At 44.2% G+C, this 23,319-nt stretch overlaps 1 protein-coding gene across 6 annotated transcripts in view; it reads left to right on the top strand.

Annotated features, from left to right (window-relative positions):
* Ptpn13 (protein tyrosine phosphatase non-receptor type 13) overlaps nucleotides 1-23,319 on the top strand; it is a 181,571-nt gene that overhangs the window by 100,944 nt on the left and 57,308 nt on the right. For 3 of the 6 annotated variants that reach the window (XM_085691576.2, XM_048427219.3, XM_048427210.3), the window contains 11 exons: nucleotides 1,377-1,596; nucleotides 3,646-3,720; nucleotides 3,838-4,012; nucleotides 4,950-5,103; nucleotides 7,250-7,388; nucleotides 8,075-8,227; nucleotides 10,339-10,521; nucleotides 12,809-12,971; nucleotides 17,245-17,659; nucleotides 17,800-17,894; nucleotides 19,731-19,787. In XM_085691576.2, the coding sequence (XP_085547702.2) occupies nucleotides 1,377-1,596; nucleotides 3,646-3,720; nucleotides 3,838-4,012; nucleotides 4,950-5,103; nucleotides 7,250-7,388; nucleotides 8,075-8,227; nucleotides 10,339-10,521; nucleotides 12,809-12,971; nucleotides 17,245-17,659; nucleotides 17,800-17,894; nucleotides 19,731-19,787 (1,829 nt within the window). The remainder of the gene's footprint in view (nucleotides 1-1,376; nucleotides 1,597-3,645; nucleotides 3,721-3,837; nucleotides 4,013-4,949; nucleotides 5,104-7,249; nucleotides 7,389-8,074; nucleotides 8,228-10,338; nucleotides 10,522-12,808; nucleotides 12,972-17,244; nucleotides 17,660-17,799; nucleotides 17,895-19,730; nucleotides 19,788-23,319) is intronic. The other 3 variants (XM_048427242.3, XM_048427236.3, XM_048427228.3) reach the window with 2 other exon arrangements.

The following is a 23,319-nucleotide window of genomic DNA, read 5'->3' as shown; positions in this document are numbered from 1 at the left end:
GGAACGATACCCGAGGTTGACCTTCGGTCTTCACATGTACTCACGTAAGAATTATGCAGAATGATGACCTTCATGGTTTAGGTCCATAGGAATAACACAGTCCCTGTCTGAGGGAACCACAGGAAAAGCAAATCATCAGAGGATGCTGGAATGTCCCTAGAATGGTCAAGTACTGGTCCACCCTGTGGGGCAGCATTAGAGCAGTACATGAAAATACAACAGAACAGGATGTAGACTAGGATGCCACTATTTCTTAAAATTGTTTTTATTGAGCTCTATATTTTTCTCTGCTCCCCTCCCTTCTCTCCCCTCCCCTTCAGCCCTCTCCCAAGGTCCCCATGCTCCCATCTTGTCTTTTTCTGCTTCCCATGTAGATTAGAACCATTATGTCTCTCTTTGTTGTCTAGGTTATCTAGGGTTGTGAATTAAGGCTTTGCTTTGCTTTATGTCTAAAAGCCACTTATGAGTGAGTACATGTGATAATTGTCTTTCTGGGTCTGGGTTACCTCACTCAATATGGTGTTTTCTAGCTCCATCCATTTGCCTGCAAATTTCAAGATGTCGTTATTGTTTTCTGTTGTGTAGTACTCCATTGTGTAAATGTACCACATTTTCCTTATCCATTCTTCGGTTGAGGGGCATTTAGGTTGTTTCCAGGTTCTGGCTATGACAAGCAAAGCTGCTATGAACATAGTTGAGCAGTGTGTTACAGTGGATTAGGACTTTAATGGAAGCGTCATTTCATGAGCGTGACTGATTACTAACTCTGTCTCCAGTCAAGTGTGGAGCGATCGTTGTAGGGTGCGCTTCTCTTTCTGGGTCAGCCTCCGCTAGAACTACCCCCACTAGAAACTACCTCCTCTAGAAACCACCAACTTTTCTTTGCTACAGTAGAATACCGTGTTTTCCAGAAGATGCCAAGGAATTCAAGAATTCTATATCAGGAGCAAGAGACTCAGCCTGGAAATCTTAAGTGCTTGTTTGTTTTGTTTTCTTTATAAGGAGATATAACAGGAAGCACATTCAAAGACCAAACATTAGGACAAAGATTATTATTTCTCTTTCAGAAAATTACAGAAATTATAATAATTTTATCAGGAACTGGATGCGCATACACACACACAAATTAGGTAGTTCATAAGTCCCTGTAATTCCAGTTCCAGGAGAGCTAGAACTCTTGGTCCCGCAGGCATTTGCACACATGTGGTGAACATAAACTCACAGAGGTACACAAATATATACATTAATTAATAAGTTTTTAAAAATAAGTAAATGTTTACATTCTTGATACCTTTCTTGATACGAAGTTTTCCATGTTAGCCTTGAACCACGTTTTCCTGACAGCCTGTACTGCCCGTCTCTTTTCTCTGTATTAGACAGTACGACACATCCCTTGAAGGCAGCTTAATCAATCAAGAGATGATGCTGAAGCGGCAAGAAGAAGAAATGATGCAGCTGCAAGCCAGGATGGCTCTCCGGCAGTCTCGGCTGAGCCTGTATCCAGGGGATACAATCAAAGCTTCCATGCTTGACATCTCCAGAGATCCACTAAGAGAAATTGCCCTGGAAACAGCCATGACCCAGAGAAAACTGAGGGTAAGGCTGTTCTCAGGCCAATGTTCAGACTTGCTCTTTGTGGACTATTTGCCAGAATACCTTGATAATAGGTGTTAGGTTTTCTTCAGTGGTGTAGCTGCAGGTAAAGTGTCTGTGACGTAAATAACCTCTCACATGGTGCGCCTGTGTGCAGTCCTAGCTAGACTCAGTGGGTGCTCCTGTGTGAAACACTAGCTAGACTCAGTGGTGCTCCTGTGTGCAGTCCTAGCTAGACTCAGTGGGTGCTCCTGTGTGCAGTCCTAGCTAGACTCAGTGGTGCTCCTGTGTGCAATCCTAGCTAGACTCAGTGGGTGCTCCTGTGTGAAACACTAGCTAGACTCAGTGGTGCTCCTGTGTGAAACACTAGCTAGACTCAGTGGTGCTCCTGTGTGCAGTCCTAGCTAGACTCAGTGGGTGCTCCTGTGTGCAGTCCTAGCTAGACTCAGTGGTGCTCCTGTGTGCAGTCCTAGCTAGACTCAGTGGTGCTCCTGTGTGCAGTCCTAGCTAGACTCAGTGAGTGCTCCTGTGTGAAACACTAGCTAGACTCAGTGGTGCTCCTGTGTGAAACACTAGCTAGACTCAGTGGGTGCTCCTGTGTGAAACACTAGCTAGACTCAGTGGGTGCTCCTGTGTGCAGTCCTAGCTAGACTCAGTGGGTGCTCCTGTGTGAAACACTAGCTGGACTCAGTGGGCGCTCCTGTGTGAAACACAGTCGGTCACAAAGAACAGATTTTCATAAAAGATCTGAAAGTAGAAGGAACACTAGTTGGGGAGAAGAAGGGCTTTGGGGAAGGGGGACAAAAATAGAGTAATAAGGTGTGCTTTGGGGCCAAACTACATTATATGCATATATGGAGATGTCATGATGAAACCCATTGTTGTTTATAATTAGTATAGATATCCTAAAGATGCCTGTAGATGAAATTGAGATTCCACATTAGTTCTCATTGGGCTCAAGCATCTTGTTTAATATTAGAATCAATATTTAGCTGCTAACATTATTTCATCAGGTAGATTTAGAGTGTCTTAACTGTACTTTTATGACTTAATATGTATACCTACACATGTGGGTACATGCCTGTAATCTCTACACTCAAGAGACTGAGGCAGAAGGATCATGACTTTTAGGCTTGCTTGAATGACATAGCAATTCTATGGTCAGCCTGGTCTACATAACATCATATAAAATGTGCATGTATTGCCAGGCATGGTGTAGTGGCCTTATAGTCTCGGCTACTCAGGAGGATGAAGCAAGATCATTGTCTAGCAGTTTAAATCCAGTCTGGGCAGCATAGTAAACCCATCTCAGGAGAAATATTTTTCAAAAACAAAAACATGAGTAACATATGCATGATCCTCGAGAATAACCGAGTTTTTCCAATATAATGGGTAGTTACTTTTTAATAACAAGAAATTCGTTAGCCCATAAATCAGGAGATGAGTTACAGAGCTCAAGGTTAGTTCAGACGTGCAGGAATGTTTCTGAGTACATTCCATCCCTCTGCTCAGTCATTCTCAGAATGTTGGCACTGATTCTCTCTCTCTCTTTCTCTCTCTCTCTCTCTCTCGCTCTTAAAATTCTGTTAATCATCATCATCTTAAATATGGGTGTTTTCTTGCCTGTATGCCTGTTCAATACACGCAGCTGGGTGCCAGTAGAGGACAAAAATAACACGCTGAATCCCTGGGACTGGAGTTACAGCGGCCATGAGCTGCTGTGTGGGTGCAGGGTGCTGAGCTGCAGTCCTCCCAAAGAGCAGCCCGAACTCCCGACTGCTGGCCCGTCTCTCCAGCCCTCCTGTGCTTCTCTTTATGGTCTGGCACACCCACATGAGTATGTACACACGCATGTGCACAGAGAAACGTTGTGTGATGTGTGCTCCGTTTCCGTTATAAGCAGAGCCCAGTGTGCTTCGCTGAACGTTTCTACATTTTCGTGGAGGGCCTCATTCTGATGTACGGTTTTCTTTATCCTTGCACTGTTTTCCTCTTAAAATAAGACCTAGGATAAATAGTAAAAATAATTCGTTGTATTTATGTGACCTGCAGAATTTCTTTGGCCCTGAGTTTGTGAAGATGACAATTGAGCCGTTTATTTCTTTGGATTTGCCACGGTCTATCCTTGTAAGTATTAAGCCACTTCTTTCCCTCTTAGAAAATAAGTTGACTGGTTCTCTAAAAGCAAGTCTAAATGTTACAATGCTTCTTTTTAACAAATACCGACTTCTTTCCCAATGATAGAACAAGAAGGGGAAGAATGAAGACCACCGGAGGAAAGTGAACATAATGCTCCTGAGTGGGCAGAGACTTGAGCTCACCTGTGACACCAAGACCGTATGCAAAGATGTCTTTGACATGGTGGTGGCTCACATTGGCTTAGTAGAGCATCATTTGTTTGCTCTGGCTACCCTCAAAGGTGACTGCCTGTCTAACTCAGGGTTCAGAATGGGAAGCTGGCAGTAAGACGGCCTCCTGCACCTTATGGTGCTGAGCATTATTTGGGGAAAGAGTAATTAAATAGGCAGGCCAGCACTGAGAAGCAGAAGGGAGTTAGGAACGTCCCCCAGTTCCTTCATTGTGTTTGTGGGGCTGCTCCTGTGTCTATGGAGTTTTTTTTTTAATGCTTGAGCTTTAAAAATAAACAGTTCTTCCAGGACAGCCAGGACTGTTACACAGAGAATCCCTATCTCGAAAAGCCTAAATAATAAAATAAATAAATAAGCAAGCAAGCAAACTAGTAAATAAATTAGACAACTTATTCTGTAGTCACCCATTAAGTACTTTTTTGATCCTGGTTCATAATTCAGCAGGGTGGCCCAGCGGGTGGATAGAGCTGCCCCGAGCCCTGGGACTTGCTTGCCCTCCCGCTGAACTACCCAGGTAATAGTGCCTACCGAAAATGTTTTTGAGACAGAATTGCTATTTATTTCTTAAACATTGTGTACAAATCAGATTTGTGGAATAACCGTTCTGTTAGTAAATCATAGCTAATGTTTATAGACACACTGGGCTTTAATTCTTGCCCTCCAGTCAATGTCGTATCCATTTTGTCATTAGATGTTTACCACAGCCCTATAGTGCAGGAGCACCATTGCCCTGATCTTTCCCACAGGGAAATTGATGTCTAGAGTGGCAGAGTAATTTATCCACACAACCAGTAACTGATGTGACTGGGAGTGGAGTCCAGGTCTGTCTGATGTAGCCTGGTTTTAAAAAGACCAATGCTCAATGAATCCAGCCATACACAGTACTCAGAGCCCCACTGTGCTTCTGATAGAAAATTAAACTGAAAAGAAGACATCAAAGGAAAGAAAAATTGATGCTTTCTGAACGCCTTTCTCATTCTGTTTCAGAGAATGAATATTTCTTTGTTGATCCTGACTTAAAATTAACCAAAGTGGCCCCGGAGGGATGGAAAGAAGAACCAAAGAAAAAGGGCAAAGCCGCTGTTGATTTTACTTTGTTTTTCCGAATTAAATTTTTCATGGATGATGTTAGTTTGATACAGTGAGTGCACAAGCTTTTCTTTATTCTCTTTCTGCCCCGCCCTGGTGACCTCTTTAACTGCTGGCGCTGAACCGCTTGATGTGGATCCATGACAGTTTCTTCTTCGTTTAAAAGAAACGCACGGCCCCTCTTTACCCATGATTTTGCTGCTACTGTTTTAGTCACTAGTGCTCCTTCATGATCAGAAAACACTCTGTGGAAAAGTTCATCAGTTTCCGTTCATTATACGTTATGTGTAGTTTTGAGTGTTGTGATGAAATCTTTAGTCACCCGTTTACTCCTGCCTAGGGCACAAGTTGTCCCTTCATCCTGTGTTCCCATGCCATGTCCATCTTCTGCCTATGAGTTGGGCAGTGGCATCATGTTATCAGATCCGCTGCGGTGGGATTGCTGTGCTTGTATTCATGTAACCACTGCTTACTGTTGGTTTCAAAGCATAGGAGTGGGGACTGGCTGCCCTGGCAGGCCCAGGGGCTCAGGAGTGGGGACTGACCGCCCTGGCAGGCCCAGGGGCTCAGGAGTGGGGACTGGCCGCCCTGGCAGGACAAGGGGCTCAGGAGTGGGGACTGGCCGCCCTGGCAGGCCCAGGGGCTCAGGAGTGGGGACTGGCCGCCCTGGCAGGCCCAGGGGCTCAGGAGTGGGGACTGGCCGCCCTGGCAGGCCCAGGGGCTCAGGAGTGGGGACTGGCCGCCCTGGCAGGCCCAGGGGCTCAGGAGTGGGGACTGGCCGCCCTGGCAGGCCCAGGGGCTCAGGAGTGGGGACTGGCCGCCCTGGCAGGCCCAGGGGCTCAGGAGTGGGGACTGGCCGCCCTGGCAGGCCCAGGGGCTCAGGAGTGGGGACTGGCCGCCCTGGCAGGCCCAGGGGCTCAGGAGTGGGGACTGGCCGCCCTGGCAGGCCAAGGGAGCTGTACAGTGCTGCTTTTAAATGAGCAGGTAATCTTGACTTTATAAGGAAACAAAACCTACTGTTAAATTCTCTGTCATCTGTGCTTAATCTCTTACTGCATCTAAGTGTAAGTTAGCTTTATCCTATATGTACACTTAGGGAAATACAGTGTTTGGGGTCTGGTATTCTTCATGGCTTCCGACCTCCATACAGCTTATAGAATGTATTCCCTACAAATGAAAGGCGATGTCATTATTGTCCCTAAATTATTTATTTCTTTTCTGTTTTTTTTTTGTTTTAAAGAACAATAATGATAAATTCCAGTCACATTTTTCCCCTCCCCTAGCTCACCCCAGGTCTCCCCAGCAATTCAACTCCACACCCTTTCCCTCTTTAAAAAAGGAAGCAAACAAAAGAAAGAAACACACACACAGATCCATGGAAGCAGAAAACAAAGTATACAAGCAAATGACCAGTAAGAAAAAAAACCCAAATGAAGCAGAATGAGAACAAAAATCTACAACATTACCATTGAGTTGGTTTTGTGTTGGCCATCTACTCTGGGGTAGGGCCTACTCTGAAGTATGCTTGTTATACCCAGTGAGACTCCATTGGAAAAAGCCAGTTTATCCGGTGCAGGCGGGTATCAACTGCAGATAGCTCCTTAGGTAGTGGTGGAAAGCTGTGTCTACTCCTCCCTCTCAGCTCTTGGATGCTCCCTGGTTTGAACCTGAACCTGTGCAGGTCTCGTACATGCTCCAGTGTCTTTGGGTTCATATGTACACCAGTCCTGCTGTGTGTGTATAGACCTAGTACATGCTCCAGTGTCTGTGGGTTCATATGTACACCAGTCCTGTTGTGTGTGTATAGACCTAGTACATGCTCCAGTGTCTGTGGGTTCGTGGGTACACCAGTCCTGCTGTGTATGTACAGCACTGTTTCCTTGGAATCGTCCACCTTAGGATCTTTCCACATAGCTGCCTGAGCCCCGAGGGGAGGGTTTGCTGAAAACATCCCTTTAGGACTGAGTACTCCAGAGCCCTTCACTCCCTGCAGGATGTCCATCTGTGGGTCTCTGTGGTAGTCCCCATCTCCTTCAAGAAGAAGCTTCTCCAAAAAAAGACAAGAAGGCACGGGTCCATCTCGTAGTTCCTTGAATGCCTTAGAAAATCTTAATGACAATATTAATTAGAAAGGTTGGAAGCTGTGTCTGTAATCAACCTCAAAAGTGAAGGCGTGTCTGTGCACCGTGTTCCCGCAGACACAGCCTCACCTGCCATCAGTACTACCTGCAGCTGCGGAGAGACCTCCTGGAGGAGAGGCTGCACTGTGACGACGAGGCGGCCCTGCTGCTGGCCTCCCTGGCGCTGCAGGCGGAGTACGGAGATTACCAGCCAGAGGTGGGAGTGGTTGTATTGGTAGATTTGTTCCTTTCCTCTATATCTTTTATTTTGTTTTGCTTTGTTGTTGGGAATCCAAGCCAGAACATACTAGACAAGCATTTCCACCAGGTATCATCTGCAGCTTTTGTTTTCTTCCTCTTATCCTTTGCAAAGTCATGGTTGATGTCATGATTTTTCTAGAAGCTGTTTGGTTCCTCAAAGTGCCCTGGCTCACTGCACACACACACCCATCCCATTTGTTGACTCTGTGTAATCACATAAGCCCTCCACCTCCTGTGTTCTGGGCAATAAGAAAGAGACTTAGTAGAGGAGATGTTGAGCAAGCAGGAGCTGGAGCCTGCCACACGGATCCACAAAGTGACAGGCTGGGAACCTGGCAGAGGTCACTATGAAAAACTGTCAAAGTTTCCTGTTCCTAAATGAAAGAGACCTAAGAGAAAGCAGGAAACAAGAGATGGCCACCTTAGCAGCGCCCTTCATTACTGCATTATTACCCCTTAGCCGCCATGAAAAAAGATCCTTGACCGTCTCCTCAAACTTGCCGATCAGTGCAGCTGTTCTGCCTCACTGAGGAAGAGAGGGATGCGGTCTGCAGGGAGAAGTAGAAGAATCAGAGGCAGGAGGAAGAAGCTTCATGCCGAGATAGGCAAATGGAGTTGCTCACATGGCGTTCCTCCTCCTAGATCCATGGCGTGTCCTACTTTCGACTGGAGCACTATTTGCCTGCCCGAGTGATGGAGAAGCTTGATGTGTCCTACATCAAAGAGGAGTTGCCCAAACTGCACAACACCTATGCAGGAGCCTCCGAGAAGGAGACAGAGCTAGAGTTCTTAAAGGTAAGCATGCGAATGACCAGTCCTAAGCAGTGTTACATTGTAAATGAAGACTGTGCTTTGATTCCCAGCCACCCAGACCTGAATAATCACACAGAAACCATATCAATCACAACACTGTTTGGCCGATGTCCGGAGTATTTCTAGCTAACTCTTAGTATTAAAACAACCCATTTCTATTAATCTGTGTATCTCCACAAGACTGTGGCCTACTGCCAATGGTCCAGCATCCTTCTCCCTTGGCAGCTACATGGTGTTTCTTTGACTCTATCTTCTTTCTCCCAGCATTCAGTTTAGTTTTCCCTGCCTGGCTCTATTCTGCCCTACCATAGGCCGAAGGAGCTCCTTTATTAACCAATAATAATAATAAAACATTACAGCATACAGAGGGGAATCCCACATCATCGCATGGTCAAAATGAGCAAGAGTTGGAGGACACATCTAAAAATTAGGGTGCAATATTTAACCCTTTGCAGCCTTTGACCAATTTCTGCCTAAAACTGCGGCAGTGTCAATCTCCTCTGTGGAGGAGAAAATGGGGCTCAAAGAAAACATGATATCCCAAGGTCAGTAGCACTGTGAGGGACAGAACTCTTATTTGAACCATATCTATCTGGCTGTTAATTCCATAGCTTTATCCTGGTCCACAATCTCAAGAATCAAGCTGCATCATAAAGAAGGAAGAGTGAGTTTGATTACTGAGTAGTTGTGAGATCGAGTTCACACTCATTCTGGAACTCATTGCTCTTGTTTTTAAAGTGTGAATTAGTTCTTGTACTAGATGACAGCTCATTCATGTAGGCACAGAGGTGCAGAAACACTGGCTCGCAGTTTGTGCTTGTCATCGTCTCCTTGCGAGCCTGCATGTGAAGTGCATCTGTGATAGAAAAGACAGAGCTAAGTAAGCTTCCAGTGTAGGAAACGTCTCTATTGAAAGAAGAAGATTTGAGAACTTGCTCGGGTGCAGCAGCCCAGGAAGAATGAACCTGTTTGCTGCTCCGTGGTGCAGAGAACCACGTGCCTCAGCTCCCCAGAGTCCCAGGAAGAAACTTCATCCACTGATTTATGCATCCTTAACACAGATGGATGGTAAGAAGGCCAGAATAAGTTGTTTTGTTTGAGTCACATTTAAAGTCAAGCCGTGAACTCAATTTTTGTAGCCATTGTGTTCAGTACTTGCAAGAGCTAAATATAAAACAAGAGCATGCATCTTTAAAGGGAGGTAGATGGAGCTTTTCCACCTTCTCGTGGGCAGCATATATCCTGTTCCACTTGTAACTTGCTCTTTTCTGTATTTTTCTTCTTAGCCCTTAAGATAAGTGAGAAATGATACATCACTGGGCTCTTTAAAGATGGTTTTAGATTATTTATTTTTACTATTATTTGTGTGTACACTCAATGCATGTGTGTGCATGCTTACATGAGTGCAGGTGTCCATAGAAACAGCAGATGTCAGAGCCTCTGGAGCTGGAGTTAAGGCCATTGTGAGTTACCCACAGGTGCTGGGAACCAAACTTCCGTCTTTTGCAAGACAGTATGTGATCTTAACCCCTGAACCATCTCTCGAGCCCCAGCATTATAATTTTAATTTGCCTTTCCTAATTATGTATTTTACTGATCATTTTATCATGTTTTATTTTCCATTCATACAACTTTTTTTTGACATGTATTTGAAGCCTTTTTCAAGCTCCTTCACACCTGATTGTCTCTTAACAAAATATGTTTTCATTACATCTTACAAGTGCCAATCCTTTGTTGAATGCATGCCTTACATATACTTACTGCTCAGTTGGGTTGTCTTTCCACCTTGTCATTGACTTCTTGTGACCGTTTTCAGTTGTTCTGCCGTGACTCACTGTTGCTGGCTGGCTCTTTTGCTGTTTCTCTCGGCCTGACCTAAGCTTGCAAAGCTCTCAGGTGTTAGGCTCCGCTCCCCTGTATTTAGCCAGCGCTGTGTGCTGGGTTTGTGTTCACACCGTGTGAAGTGAGTATTGCGAATATTCTTTTGGAATGTGGGTCCAGCTGAGACGCCTGCCGGCCACGCTGAGCAGTTGACCCCACACGTCTCCTCCCGTACAGCACTGCTTATGGATGTACCGTCTGTGTCCCAACAGGTCTGCCAAAGGCTGACAGAGTATGGAGTTCATCTCCACCGAGTGCACCCTGAGAAGAAGTCACAGACAGGAATCCTGCTTGGAGTCTGTTCCAAAGGAGTGCTTGTGTTTGAAGTCCACAATGGAGTGCGTACGTTGGTCCTTCGCTTCCCATGGAGAGAAACAAAGAAGATTTCCTTTTCAGTATGTCCATTTTAACGTTCTCCATTATATTTTCAATTGGTGTAGTCAATTTCAATTATTACATAGTTATTGACTTTCCTTAGTAAACTTTAGTACAACTTAAAGCTCTTTTTCCTTTTTAGTTATAAATGGTTTTCCTGAGATTTTGTTTCTGTTTTTTTCCAAAGCATAGGATGCATTCCTAACTAGTTATATGCTCAGTTAACTTGAGTTAAACTGCAACCAAGGTGAACTTTCTGTTCATGAAAACCCACTCTACAGTAATGTCCCTCGCTTGGAGCCATCCCCCTAATATTTTTAAGATAACAATCTTCCTTCTAACAAACCATGTCATGCTCAAGAGTGATCTCTCATTGCGCCTCTTACATGAGTCGCAGACGTCCAGGCACCACTGAATTTTACGACCTTGGCCCATGACTTCCTGCAACTTTAGATTTTAATGTCTACTCCATGGTGATGAAATCAGAAAAGTAATTTTTGCTCTGTTTTTGTTGTTGCTGTTTTTCAAAACAGGATTTCTCAAGCCAGCACGCTGTCTATAATATCCCTTTTCCTCATCACTCTGGACCTGTAACTCCCCTCTCGCAGGCTTCTGTGTCCTCGCTCCTCTTTGCCTTTGGCTGTTGATCCTGCAGCTCTTTTCAGGATTGTCTGAGTAGATCTGCCTCTTGTGTTGACTCTGATCAATAGATTTGCGGCTTTGCTCTTAGTGTCTTTCAGAAGAACTGGACAATGGTTGTGTGGTGTGTTTGTTAGGGGAAAAGTACCCAACTCCCCAAACAGTTCCTCGGCGTGCCCATAGTTAAGATTCTGGTTTGACGGTACTGTTCTTTTAGCTCATTCTAAAACGTGATGGGTTCCTTTTTAACAGAGTGAAATCAGGTTCAGTTCCAGAGGTTCATTAGCAGCTGTTTCTACCTCAAATATAAGGTTTCTCTGCTTTATCGCATTTATTCTAATTTATTTCTATTGTGGCATTCTATTTACAGTATTTGTGCATTGTTTTTTATTATAAAGATCTTTAATATAAATCTATGTAAGAAAGGTGGCACTCTTATAACTTTGGGCTCCTATTTATTAAGTTTGACTTTTCTGTACCTATTTCTACATTTTGAAGTAAAACTAAAATAGACTAATTTGCACAGTGGTTAATAGAGTACAATCTAATGGCATATAAGTAAGATCTGTTATGTGCTATGACCTCCGGCCTGATGCTCCGGGGACCGTCTGGAAGCCTCAGCACAGGCCATGGGTTCTGGGAAGCCCTCTTCTGTAAGATATATCTTTCAGTAAACAGCAACCAGATAAAATTGATTTTTTCTCATTTTCCTACTTTTCTTGACTTTTGCAAAATTAGCATCTTTAAGTGCTAAAGAACTTGGCATCTCAGGTTCTGTCATCTAGTCTCTGTTCACATATTTGCTTTTTGTTTTTAATCCCTTTCTGGTTCTTTGTCTGAAATACCGTGTGGTCACACTGCCAAGACTGGTCCTGAGTTCCTAGACTCAGGGCATACACTGGCATACCACCCCTGCCCGGCTACCTACATTTTCCTTAACTTCCCATATCCACCATCCTGGCCTTCATGCCACCCAGATTCTCCTTAACTGAGTCGTAGCTCTCACCATTACTGTTCCTTTGAAAATGTCTTCTTCCTTTCTTTATGGAGTAGGATGCACAGCTCTTACCAGTTTTATTGCCATTTGTAAACATTCTTATCAAGTCAGATATAAACATTGTTATCTTTAAAAGTTGTTTCAATCTGGGAGGAACACGTTCAAATATATACTTCCCTGAATACAATCTTATGTAACCCTGGATACTTTTTTAAAAACGATGTGTTCATTTCTATTATATGTGTGTGAGTATTAGCCTGCATGAGTGACTGCTAGCTGTGTACAGCGCCTGGAGGCCAGAGGAGGGCATCAGGTCCTCTAAAGTGGGGTTATATCTAAGTACTAGGTGTTAAAACCTGGTCCTCTGGGAGAGCAGCCTTCTCCCTTGAGCCCTCTCTCCAGCTCCCATCCCCGAGTAATTTTTGAAATTTCTTTGGGTGAATGGAACACATAGAAGCTACAATTGCTGAAAGTGATGGTTACTAAATTTGTTTGTATGTAGAATTATAGTTCCTATATTTATATTTGTATGTGGTATCAGTTAAAGGGCACTTACACATAATAATTGAAAACATAAATATCTCTACTTGTTATTTGTAGGTTAGAATATTTGGTTATGTAAAGTCCCAGGGAAGCTTCCTAGTTACAGAGACCTCTGATTAATCTTACAGAAAAAGAAAATCACCCTCCAGAACACATCAGACGGAATCAAGCACGCGTTCCAGACGGACAGCGGTAAGGCTTGCCAGTACCTGCTGCACCTCTGCTCTTCCCAGCACAAGTTCCAGCTGCAGATGCGGGCGCGGCAGAGCAACCAGGATGCCCAAGACATTGGTAAGTAGAGTGGGCTGTATCATGTGACTCCAGGATATAGGCGTGGTTTTTGCCACAATTTCTAAAAGAAACTCAGAAACTGTTTAGTGTGAAAACGTACAGGGTACCTCTTTTTTAAATGTCTAAATTAAGTCTGTTGTCGAATCAGCTCTCTGCTCACTTGGAAGACAGCACTGCAGATAAGCAGAGTCTCTTTAAAAGTGTATAAAAGATGTAAGCGTGTCTTAGTTATAACTGTGAGATGATTATACACGAGTTTTTAACTTTTTAATTTCATATGTATGTGTGTTTTTCCTGAATGTATATCTGTATACCTCCTGTGTTCAGGGCCCAAAGAGGGTATCGGGTTCTCTGGAACTGTAGTTACAGATGCTGGGAATCAAACCTGGGTCTCATGGAAGGGCAGCTAATGCTCCTAACTGCTGAGCCATTGCTAAGATCTTGACAGAGTATATACCATGTGGGCTCTAGGATACACATCATTTCCAAGAGGAAGGTCTCAGGTCTGAGCTCTGGAGAGGTGGGTGATAGCTGACTTGGGTTTGGAGATTCGTGTAGGAAAGAACAAGGAGCAGGATACAGGCAGGTGAAGTGGCCGCCCTACAGTGCAGTCGGGCATTTGAGCAGCAGATCTAGCACCTGCTAGTCATATTTGAGATCTTTCCTATCTGGTGGCTTTGATAAGTAACCATAGCAACCAGGACAATGGGTTTTCAGCTGCAAACACAATCCAGCTCTGTACAGAAATCTATCAGCTGAAATACTGAATGCTAACCCTGCATAACCACATGTTGAGATTAAGGTGATTTGAAATCACTTCCTTCTGGTAAACCCCTACAGGCTTCAGTGGATCACTCTGAAGTATCTGAGTGAAGGGTTAATAGTACACACTGGTAACCCATGTCTCTGAATTCTTTTGGAGCTTTTATTCTGAAATTTTATAAAAGTTTTCCTATAGCATAGAGTGGGATGCCAACTCTAGGTAGATGTTTCTCACCTCTCAGGATCAAAGGGGAGACTATGTGTTCCCCTAACATAAGATTCTAGGAGCTGATGTGAACCTGCAGAATCGCAGTCTTTGGAAGTCGGATCCCTTGAATCTGCATTTTCATTGAATTTCCTCATATATGAGTTTTAAAATACAACAGCCATGGCTGTTATCACATTACCTTTTATTTTCTACTTTGCTTTGCTAAAATTGTATATGCTTTTATATTTTTTTAAAGTACAACAAAGTACCACTGATTAAAGGTGTCAGCGTTGCTACTTGGATCAATGTTTAATACAAACTGGAACTGGACAGGGAGAGAGCATATTTTATATGTGACGGAGCAGGGAGAATCAGAAGACGAGCGTGAAGTTGGTCCTCCTTCCTCAGTGTCTCATGTGAAATGTAGCTTGGGTATCCCACATCCAAATTTTGGGGGCACCAGAAACGTTTCTAATTTTGAAGTTTTTTAAGAGTTTGGAATATCTGCAAACACATAAGGAGATGCATGTGAGGGATGGAGCCTAACTCTAAGAGGTCAGTTATGTCTCGTCTTCACACACGTGGACCCGCAGGTGATTTTACGCTGTTCTCAGTGTTCTGACTGAGACGTCAAATGAAGCCGAGCACCGAGTCTCTTCCTGAAATGTCTGCACATGCAGTCTCAGCTCTTAGCGCATTTTGGGTTTCGGGTTTCGCTTTAAGGGAATGGTTGAGCCTTAGTCATGCATGATTCTCACCTCGAGTAAAACATCTGATGCTCAAACCATTCTACTACAGACTCGGAAGGCTCAGGCACACTACCAAAGCTGGCTTAGTTGCTCCATCTGCAGTGTCATTGTCACAGTATGGATTAAGGTGTCTGGAAGGACGGGGTTGAGGACGTGGAGTTGAGTAGGAATGTGCTTGCCCAGCATACACGAGGCCTGGGTTCAGTCTCCCACCACTCAGCAACAGTGATGCCGCCGGTACTCGCAGTGAGACTCGCAGTGTCAGCAGCAGCAGGCGCTAACTGCCACTCCATGTGTGCTTCTGGACCACATACCAGGTACACGGCAGCAGTAGCGTGGTCGTGTTTAATGACCTTAGGAAAGAACTGAGTTTTCAGAGTCTCATTTTCTTTCTCCACAAGAGCGAGCACTCTGAATATTTCACAAACTCAGTTGCAGGTTTCAAATAGCAAAATATCCTTTACTCATGGAGAAAACACTTTAGGGTGGCATTGTCTATATGCATTCCGATATCTTATAAAACCTTCAGAGGAATTATGTCCCACTTTGAGTTATGTTAGAAGAAGCCATGTTCTTATTTACCTACCTGGACTAAACAAGTGGAAATTCTTGGCATAATCCACAGGAGATTGGTGGACATTCATACTAGAGAATGCTGGTTCTATAGAGAACCCTAGAGGTCATTAAGTCCTGGTTTTCCGAAGAAGGAAATAGGTGCAGAATAGAAAGTGTCTTCCCTAAGTAGATGATGGTGAGAACCCATTGTGGGGTGCAGTGTTGTTCTCCTTGCCCCTAGTGGGAATTTACGTATAGCTTTCCTTCATAGAATAAAGAAATAAATCATATACTTAGCTCTTATATTAAACAGTAAGTACTAAGGAATAAGAGTATATGGCGTCTATCTCCAAATGAGCCTATGGGAAAGTCAACAGCATGGGGAAGTACAGGATACTGAGGAGACTGAGCAGGAGCAGAAGCGGATTAGAAGGCACTGCCACACACAGGCTGTGTGTGAAGCCAGCAAGGCTGGAAGCTTCCATCGGAAACACGGCAGTGGTGTTAGACTACAGCTCTTGCTTCCTTTCCGTAGCTGTTGGTGCGTGCTGGATTGTGTTCCAGTAAAGGCAGTGGGACCGATGAGATCAGCCAGTGGTTACACTCGTGGCCCATGGCTCTGTGAGGCAGTGAGCTGTGGGTGGATTTGAGAGGACCAGTCCTTGCCGTGCTCAGCAGACAGAACCTGCGGAACTGACCGCCGTTATTGTGCCAGTTTTGGGTGTAGGGTGTTTGCTACCGTTGAGTTGGTGTTTCCTTTTTAGATGAAAGAAAATAGAAATACTGTTACCCACTCCAACAAAAACCCCATAAATTAAGATGATTCTTGGAATTCTTGGGTACACACAAAGATCTTGAAATCGACTTCCATCATAAAAAGCAACCACTGTTCCCTGGTGATAATGAGGCATGTTAATTCAAGGTTCATTCTGATGCATGAATATTATCTTGAAAATTGAAATAAGTGAATCACAACATTTTCCCAGATGTTTGACATGCCTGTCACACTTTAATACAGATAGATATACCCTGATATGCCATCTGGAATGGGACCCAGAGCGTGGTTTGTGATACGGTTTGCCTAACTCACAAACAACATCATTCAAAGCTCTGTTCCTAGGTCTTGTTTGCGTGTAAAGCAGTGGTTTTGCTAATAGCTTCAAATGTCAGAATACTGAAGTGATGCAGAATAACCAAGGGCTTGACCTAAAGTATTTCTAAATTTAGCTTCTAAAAGCAGGCTTTTGGCCTTTATTTATTAGAAAACAAAATTTCAGCCTAGACAGTCCCATACTTATAAACACAGAGGGAAGAAGACCGGGGCTGTTGACCTTCATCGTGAAGTGGAGGTGGGAAGGTGGGGTTGGCACAGTGGTATAATGGCATGAAAACCCACCCTGAGGACGTTTGGCTTATACCAGCATTGCTGAACTACAGCGTGTGTAGCATACAGTTGTGGTGTGTTCATCTCTCTGGGTTTTGTGTATCCAGAGTGGAATGCCATCTTCTCCATCTGCAGTCAGCTTCGTAAAAATAAAATTATAATCAAGGATTCCTTCTCTGGGCAAAGCTCTCTGCAAAGTTGCTTTGTCAGAACCCATCCTGCTTCCGTCAGCCCTTCTCCCCATTCTTAGTTTGCTGGTATTTCAGCAGAAACTCTACGAGGGTAGAAATTTTGTTGTCAGCATGGAGAGCCATAAGGAGTCTGGGGAGTGCCGGCCTAAGTCACGAACATCACATGGTGAAAGAGTTGGTAGGGGAGAAGAAATGCTTAGTCCAAGACTGGTGAAAGCAAAGAGGATGGAGTGTTGTACAGAAGCCAGGACCCTCTAACTCCTTTTTAAAACCCTCAGTTGCCTACTTTGAACGCGCCCAGCTAGTGCTGGCAGTCGAGATGATTAAAGCGTGCTCGCCCTATGTTGCCTGTTAAATCGACTCTTCTCGTAAAGGTACTGACTGCAGTGTTTCCATCGTGTAAAGCAATCCTGTTTCCTTGTAGAGAGAGCTTCGTTTAGGAGCCTGAGCCTGCAAGCAGAATCTGTTAGAGGATTTAATATGTGCCGCGAAATCAGCACTGGCAGTCTGGCCAGCAGCACCCTCAACAAGCTTGCCGTCCGACCCCTGTCAGTTCAAGCTGAGATTCTGAAGAGGCTCTCCTGCTCAGAGCTGTCACTCTACCAACCACTGCAGAACAGTTCCAAAGAGAAGAACGGCAGAGCTTCATGGGAGGAAAAGCCTAGAGGGATGAGTAAATCCTACCATGACCTCAGTCAGGCCTCTCTCTATCCTCATCGGAAACAGGCCGTTAACGTGGAGTCCCTACCGCCAGCCTTTGCGGAGCTGGTGGGAAAACCACTGTACCCGATGGCGAGACCTGACACAGAATCCCTGGCAGGAGTCACAAAGCTTAATAAGTAAGAGCATGCTTGACTAACCCACAGCCGAGACTGGGAATCCCACGTTCATGCCTTTGTTTTTGTTTAGACTTTTGTCATTTTCACCATATTCTTTTCACACTGACACTTCCCCTCCTGCCTTCCTCTTCCCTCTTTAGTTCAAAGTCTGTTGCCAGTTTAAATAGAAGCCCCGAGAGGAGGAAACAGGAATCAGAATCATCCAGTGAAGACCCTGGCCAAGCGTATGTCATAGGTCAGCACTACCAAGCTCTCCCGCTTTCTCCCGTAGGGAAGTGAAAAGAACCTTGCTCCTTTCCAGCCTGTTGCTGCGGATTCTAGTTCTCAGACTGCGAAGATTAAAATGCCTCAAGTAAAAGTCAGTCCCTGATAGAACCTGGGACTGCTTCACGCCCGCACTGCCTGTCTCCCTCTTGGTCACGTGGCCCTGGGCACCCTAGAGAGCACCTGGGCCTGGCACATGGCTCTGCATTGCCTCCGTGACTTCTTCTGCAAGCCTGTGCTAGCTGGTTCTCATAGCGCTGTTTTCTTTTGGAAGGATAAACTTAGGTTTCTTTTAGTTTAAAAAGGATTAGAATAGCCTCCAGAGCCTTAGATAACTTTATGAAGACCACTATGCTTGGTAGATGGCAATTATTAGTTAATTTTTTTTTCAGATTTTACCAGCTTCTTACTTGGGGCCTGTTAATTAATTACCTAGGTCTTGAAATTGAGTGGCTCTGGGTATCATGGTGTACGCCTGTATCCCAGCGTGGAAGAGACTGGGGTCCTAAGACTGTGAGTTCAGGACCAACATAACAGGACCCAGTCCCCATTAAAGGGGCACATGAAAGTGTACCTGCATGCGTGTGTGTGTGTACCTGAACATGTGTGGATGCCTGAACATGTGTGTGTATACCTGAACATTTGTGTGTATACCTACCTGAACGTGTGTGTGTGTGTGTATACCTGAACATGTGTGTGTATAAACGTGTTTGTGTATACCTGAATATGTGTGTGTATGTATACTTGAACATCGTATGTTCAAGAGTTCTTTGCCTTGTGCATCTCCCACGGGAAATCCAGTGAAGAAGAACAGCTGTTGGAGCTCAGGAAGCTAGGCTGCTGCTCGGATCCCCCGCTGTCAGCCCTCAGAGTCTGCTGATTTCTCCCTTGGACCTGAGTTTATTCCTAATCACCTGACACGAAAACTTAGTTTTTCATTTTGTAATTGGATTGGGGACATGTAAAGTAAAGGAAGTCACCGGAAAACTCTACATTGTAGTTGATAGATATTCCTGGCGAGCAGCATGGCTGTGTGTGTGGAAGCATTGCGTCTTCCAGAGGTCATGCCATCGTCAATTGAAGTTGAGCCGGTGGAAAGACTGGATGTCATCCCATAGGGTGAACCCGTAGTAAAATTAGGGAAGAGAGACCATGTAACCACCTTAGGAAATGATATTTAAAGTATGTTTACATATGATGAGATCTCACGAGCTCTAAAATCATCCCTGATACCAAGAGAACCATAGCTGCCCCCTTAAAGCCTGGCTAGACTGCTGTCGGGTGCAGCACAAGGACCCGGCACCTGTAAGGAGGAGGCAGAGGGTTGCAAGCTCAAGGCCAACTCCACCCATGTTAGCAAGAGTGAGGCTAGCTTAGGCAATAGAGGATCAGAAAGAAAACAGATCTATTAAGATCTATTTGTTTTCTGATTTTTTTTTATTTTATCCATTTTCATTGAATGTTACATTTTCTTTTAACATTCGGACAATGTTTTTTAAACTCATTTCATTATAAATATTTCACATTTGATATATCTATCATGTCAGAAACAGCACATTTGAGTTAAATACATGGCTCCAAACAAGTAAATATACTTAATTATTATTTAGAAATAGTAAGTATGCTCTTTGTGGATAAGACATTTCTCTCGGTGTAAATCACAGAAAACATTGCTGCCTTAATGTTTCATTGGTTTTTTTGTTTTTTGTTTTTGGTGTGTATGTGGTGTGAAGTTTTCAGGAAAAAATTTACTTCTACAGGTTCTGGCCATTTTATAAAATGTCTAATAATTTAATTTATACCACAGGAATGACTTTGCCTAGTTCTGGAAACTCTTCATCCCAAGTACTCTTTAAAGACAATGGTAGGTTTGCAAATGTTTTCCCTAATTTTACTGTATTTTTTTTTTTTTGTACCTTACATAGTGATCTGGGCACAAGTGTGGAAACTCCTTATTCCATGCCAAAAATTTAGCCCTTTGTCACAGTTAAAGAAGTGTGGTGCTCCCAGCATCAGGGCAGTGGTGGGACCTGGGGTTTTGGCTATTGCAGTAAAGGGAAGGAATGAGGGAGAGGACACTGGGAAAGGTCACTGCTTGGGAGGACAAGAGCGTGGCCTGGGGCAGAGATAAATTTGGGGTGACAGTGGCCCGGGGCAGAAATAAGTTTGGGGCGACTTGACGGCGGTGCTTGAGCTCAGTCAGTCTGTCGTTTTTAAATACTGAGGGACTGTTCTCAAGACCTCACAGGAGTGGGGATAAGCATTTCAGATCAAGGACACAGTCTGATTAGAGGCATGGAAACATTCAAAAATAATAGGAGGGGTATCGGTAAGGAAACGTGTGGGGTCAGCGTGAAGTTGGAGCACACAGTGGGACCAGTTCTGAGTCTCTTTCTGAATATTAGAAGCAGAACTGAAGACTTTAAATGTGAACCTTCCCGGCTTAGCCACTGAGAAAGCTGTAGGAGTGTGACCAGTGTGGGCAGTGGCTCAAGTCTGTATTCAAACTTTTTATAATTTACTGTGAAAATGTTTGTATCTTATTTGATCTTTCTAACAGGTTTAAGTGTGGGAAACAATATTCCATTATTATCTACTATATATGTATGTTTGTATGAATGTATGTATGTATTACTTGGCACCAGCTCTTACCCTTAAATCCTGAAAGCTGAATTATTAAAAACCTGTGAGAAAACAAGCATGTTTGCAATGAAAGTTAATGATGTCATTGAGGCTGGAGAGACAGCTCGTCGGTTAGACTTGGTCTTGCAGACTGGATTTGGTTCTCAGCACCCACATGGTGGCTCACAAAGGCCTGTAACTCCAACTCCAGGAGGCCTCTTCTGGTCTCCTCGGGCAACTGCACTCCCACACAAGTACCACAGGCACATAGGCACACATGCACATAACTTCAAATAATTAATAGAAGCAGCTAAATTTGATGCCTCTAAGTTTAGTTCTAATTTTTTTGATAGTAATGACAAAAAAAAAAGAATCCTGAAATAAGGTCAAAGCGTTTTGTAGGCCAAAACTTCATGCACCGACATGCTCATATCTCATTCTCCAAAAGAAATAGGCTTACCAGTTATTCAAGAGAATGAGTTAGTGTTGGTGGTGAAATTGTTTTAAAAATTATAAATCTCGATGCTGTCCTAAATACTCATGAGAAATGAAGAAAGGCTGAGGGATTTTTTTTTCATCTCCATTAGAAGTTCTCAGAAAAGCTGAGAGCATGACATATGAGTCAAGCTAAGTAACTATGTACATAGGCCTCCGTCGTCAGGATGAGGGCACAGACTTCTGTGGACCTGCATAACTCACATACTCTGCTGTTAACATGACCGTGGTGGTAGTAATGTGGACTAATGATTACTAAGACCTTATATTACTTCTCATTTAGTCCCCACAATACCCTTTCCTATCTGGGGGTGCTGATGCTGCTTCCTTTCCACAAATGAGAAAGCAGAGATGAGCTCTGCAGAGCTGGAGAGCAGTGAGTCCCGATCTGAATGCAGAAGGTTTATTTCCAGGACCGAGGTCCAATCCACTCCACAGACCTCTCTTGGCATGACACCACCTTACCGCTAGTAACAGGCACCTCCCTGCTAAGCTTCAGGAAGGTGATTGCTAACAATGGCTCTGTGATGGTAGCACACACATGTTTTGGTTTAAATTCGGATAGACAAGAATATGAATCTGTACGAACTATCCATGACTTAAGAATTTTTTTTCTCTTTAAGTTTTCAGAAGCCTCATCTCACCAGCTAGCCTGAGCAGAAAGGCCAGTCGCCTGCCTGCCGGGGGAACTGTGTTGAGAGTTACGGTTCCAGCTGAGCAGTAGTGGTACGCACCAAGCCCAGTACTCGGGAGGCAGAAGCAGGCAGATCTAGTGCCAGTCCATCCTGGGCTACATAAGACCCTGCCTCAAAACAAACAAAAACTGCACAAGGAAAAGAACCTGATTTTATACCAATATGGTGCCACTGGCCCATTAGCCCCACCATTTGAAATAGGTCTCTTCCCTGGAGAGGCATTACCCAAAGCGTCTTCTCCTGGACTCTTCCATCAGTCAGCCTGAGGCCACCTGATGTGGGCAGGGTGTAGTCTGTAACTCAGAGACACTGTTTTCCATGCTTAAAACGTAGTTGAAACACCATTCCTCTTACTAAGTCCTATCGTTTCTTGAGGACTTCATCCCAACATAGCTTTTAGCTTTGTCAGAAGAAAGTCATGCTGTTCCCGGTAACCATGCTCGTGACTGTGCTATTCTAACTAAAGACTAGGTAGGTTCCCTGGTCCCTAGTGCAAGGGCTCACCCACAGTCCCATCACTGTTTCCCAGGGAGACGTCACTGGGTAGAGCACAGGCATGTTTCACTTAAAGAACGGGAAATTTCAAGTTAGGATTCTTTACTTTCAAATAGTTGAGAAATGCTGTATTTGTAATACATGTTAGTAGGAAAAGAGAATTACTTTGAGGCCTAAGATAGGTCCTCCTTATATTCATGCATTCATTCATGCTTGTTTTCATATAGTTAAAACCCAGAAATCTCTTCCTCCTAGAGACACACCAGCCCTGTTCGTTGCATAAACCTGTAGGCAAATAACTTTGCTTATGTAGACACCCTCAGAAACTCCTCCCGGATAAGGAGAAACAAAAATGAAAAGGTATCGTCAGCATCTTCTGTGTACAGAGAACCAAAGGAAACCACACTCAGCCTGAGTGTCTGCTGAAGTGTCCGCACCTGCACAGGTGATCCTGCTGTCCTGCCGATCTGTCCCTGCAGATACCACAAGGCTGAGCAGAGAGTCTGCAAAGGGGGAGGGTCGCAGAGTTCCCTCCGTTTCTATTCAGGTGTTCCTTCGGCAGCTGCGCCAGTCTGGGCTCTGCTCCTGTCTCTGTGAACCTCTGACTTGGGGCAGATGTCATGTGGATGCTCCTCAGAAACATCCTACCCTGCTTCCCTGATGTCACCCCCTTTATACCCAGCAGGGAGGAGCTGTCAAGGCTGTCACTGCTGCAGCGCTTCCCAGGACCACTCCGTAGGCCTGACCCCTGCTTCTGAAATGCAGCCATTTGATTGGCATTATTTTCCCTTTTATTATAAATTGTTTTTTTTCTGACATTACTAATAGCAGTCTGTTTCGTGCTGAAGCTTGAGCTTGGCCTCGTCACACTTGCTGTTCTGACTCGCAGGTTTCATGCCCTTGCTTTATTTCCCCAAAATGCCTAGTGATAGATACTGATAGGAAAGTTTCTCAAGAAATATTTGAAGAATAGTAGAATAACCAAAATAAATGAATACGTGCTGAAGTCACAGTCAAGAGTCTTTGAATAAGCAAGCTCTGTTGCTTGTAATTAGGCATGCACATGTGCGTGCGCACACACGCACAAAC

The sequence above is a fragment of the Myodes glareolus genome, chromosome 8 (assembly GCF_982192425.1).
Source record: "Myodes glareolus chromosome 8, mMyoGla1.1, whole genome shotgun sequence".
NCBI lineage: Eukaryota > Metazoa > Chordata > Mammalia > Rodentia > Cricetidae > Myodes > Myodes glareolus.
This window is presented reverse-complemented; position numbering and strand designations above follow the sequence as displayed.